General features: G+C 64.8%; 1 protein-coding gene across 1 annotated transcript in view; it reads right to left on the reverse strand.

Annotated features, from left to right (window-relative positions):
• Positions 1–2,047, reverse strand: part of TSC2 (tuberous sclerosis 2) — a 36,160-nt gene that overhangs the window by 4,141 nt on the left and 29,972 nt on the right. Inside the window, 1 exon segment of the mRNA XM_021707861.1 lies at positions 72–202. Within this exon segment, the coding sequence (XP_021563536.1) occupies positions 72–202 (131 nt within the window).

The following is a 2,047-nucleotide window of genomic DNA, read 5'->3' on the forward strand; positions in this document are numbered from 1 at the left end:
TCAGCCACAAACCCCGGCCGGGCCCTCCCCGCAGCTCAAGGGCCGTCCCCAGGGCTGCCAGTGGAACTCACCCTGCTGTAAGCGGCAGTGCTCCGACAGCGCGAGTCTGTGCTTAGCGCCACCTCGAAGTCTACCAGCTCAGGGGGCTCCCCTGGCACATAAGCCTCGCCTGGACTTCCCTCCTCCATGACCACAGCTGAGTCTGGGAGGACACAGACGGGGCTGCTGGGTGCTGGGTTGGGCCCTGGCGCTAACGTGGCCTCAGAGTACCAGTCTTTCCCTATCGGGGACAGCAGCCTCAGAGCCTCCCCGGCCTCTGCATGCTGGTGCCACGCACTGAGCGGCTGGGAGGATGCCAGAAGGGCCCAGGCCTTGGTCCTCAGAGGCGTCTCCTGCACAGGCGATGGGGGCTGGGCAGGCAGCTGGGTCTGCCCCCCACGTCCACCAGAGGTTGCCTCTGTGCCTCCAGTAAGGCAGGCAGGCGAGGGCAAGACGAACTCCCCCGCAAGAAGGGGCCCCCACCCCAGTCAGGCTTCAGCCCTAGAAAAGGGAGCACCCGAGACCAGCCCTCAGAAACTAAAGAGAGCAGCAGGGAAGCTGCATGACGTGGGGGAGGTCCCTGGGTGCAAGCAGACTTGGAGCCTACACCCAAGGGCAGAGGATCTCCTCCAAGTCCAAGCTAGATTGCAGCCGGGCACACGAGGAGAGAGGGCACACCCAGGGGAGGGGGCACGCCCAGGGGAGGGGGCACGGGAAAGGGAGGCGGCACTTCCAGGGAAAGGGGCATGGTGAGGGGAGGGCACAACCAGGAGGGGGAGATGCTCAAGGGAAGGAGCATGCTCAGAGGAGAGGGCACACCCAGGAAAGAGGGCTTGGTGAGGGGAGGGGGTAGCGCTCAGGGGAGGGAGAACACTTTGAGGAGGGGCATGCCGGGGGAGGGAGGACTCCTGGGTGGGCATGCCCAGGGAAGAGGGCATGCTGGGGGGAGGCATGATGTCCTAAAGCAGCATTTCCTGTGCCAGCATCAGGGAAGGGCATGAGTGAGTAGAAGCCTTCGAGGGTTACTGCTGCGTGTGGACACCCTCGCACAGCGCTGCACACGTGCATCTGTCAGCTGCCTGCCAGCACCCACCTGCACCCGGCCCTTCCTAACTGGCACCTGACCACCTGTGGGGATCTGGGGGGACAGACCCTGGGCAGGTCGCAACAGGTCGTGCCAGGGCCTGGGGCAACAGGCCAGGGCCTGGGGCAACAGGCCAGGGCCCGGTCCGCAGGGCCCGTGGGCAGCCCATGACAAAAGGCAGACACAGCCTCTCTTGTGGGTTCACAAAGCCAATCAGGCCATCAGAGGCTGGATCGAGGCCGCACAGCTGATCCCCAAGGCCAGGTTCCACCCAAACAGCTGCCACCCACTGCATCTGCAGCCTGGTTGATGTCACCAAGGAGACTAGTGTCAGCCCACCTCCTCAGGCCTGAGAAGGGGCTGGGAGGGCTCGCACGCTCAGGGCCGGAGCTCAGCCACAAGGGGCACAGATTCCAGGGGCTCCTGCTGGCAAAGCAAGGGCGCGGGGCACAGATGTCCTCGTGTGACTCGGGCCCCCATCCCCGAGGGCAATGAGAGGCTCGGACAGGATCATGGAGGGTGGCCAGATGAGGGGCGATGAAAGCAGCATCTAGGAGGCAGAGGGCGCTCTGCAGCCGACATCGCTTTCCTTAAAGAGACGCACGAATACCTGCCCAGGAAATGCTCCTGTGCAGCTTTCCTTGGCAACTGGACTGGCACAGGGAGGAGAAAGAGGCCACTGCAAGGGAAACCAAGTGAGCGGCCACGTCAGCAGAAGGAGAGGCTACGCACAGGTCGAGCAGAGCACAGGCCCCGAGTCTGGAGAGGAAAGAGGGAAGGGCCGGCGGCGGCGGCGGCGAGCAGGGAGGGGCACGAGGGTCCCAGCGCCACAAGCTGCGCGGGTGGACCGGGAGGGGAGGGAGGGAAGGGCGTCCCTCTTCTCGTGAACAGGCGTGCTGGGCCTCTAAGCACCATCTGCTGACA

This window comes from Carlito syrichta, unplaced genomic scaffold (genome assembly GCF_000164805.1).
Source record: "Carlito syrichta isolate Samal-C Ts95f unplaced genomic scaffold, Tarsius_syrichta-2.0.1 Scaffold126536, whole genome shotgun sequence".
NCBI lineage: Eukaryota > Metazoa > Chordata > Mammalia > Primates > Tarsiidae > Carlito > Carlito syrichta.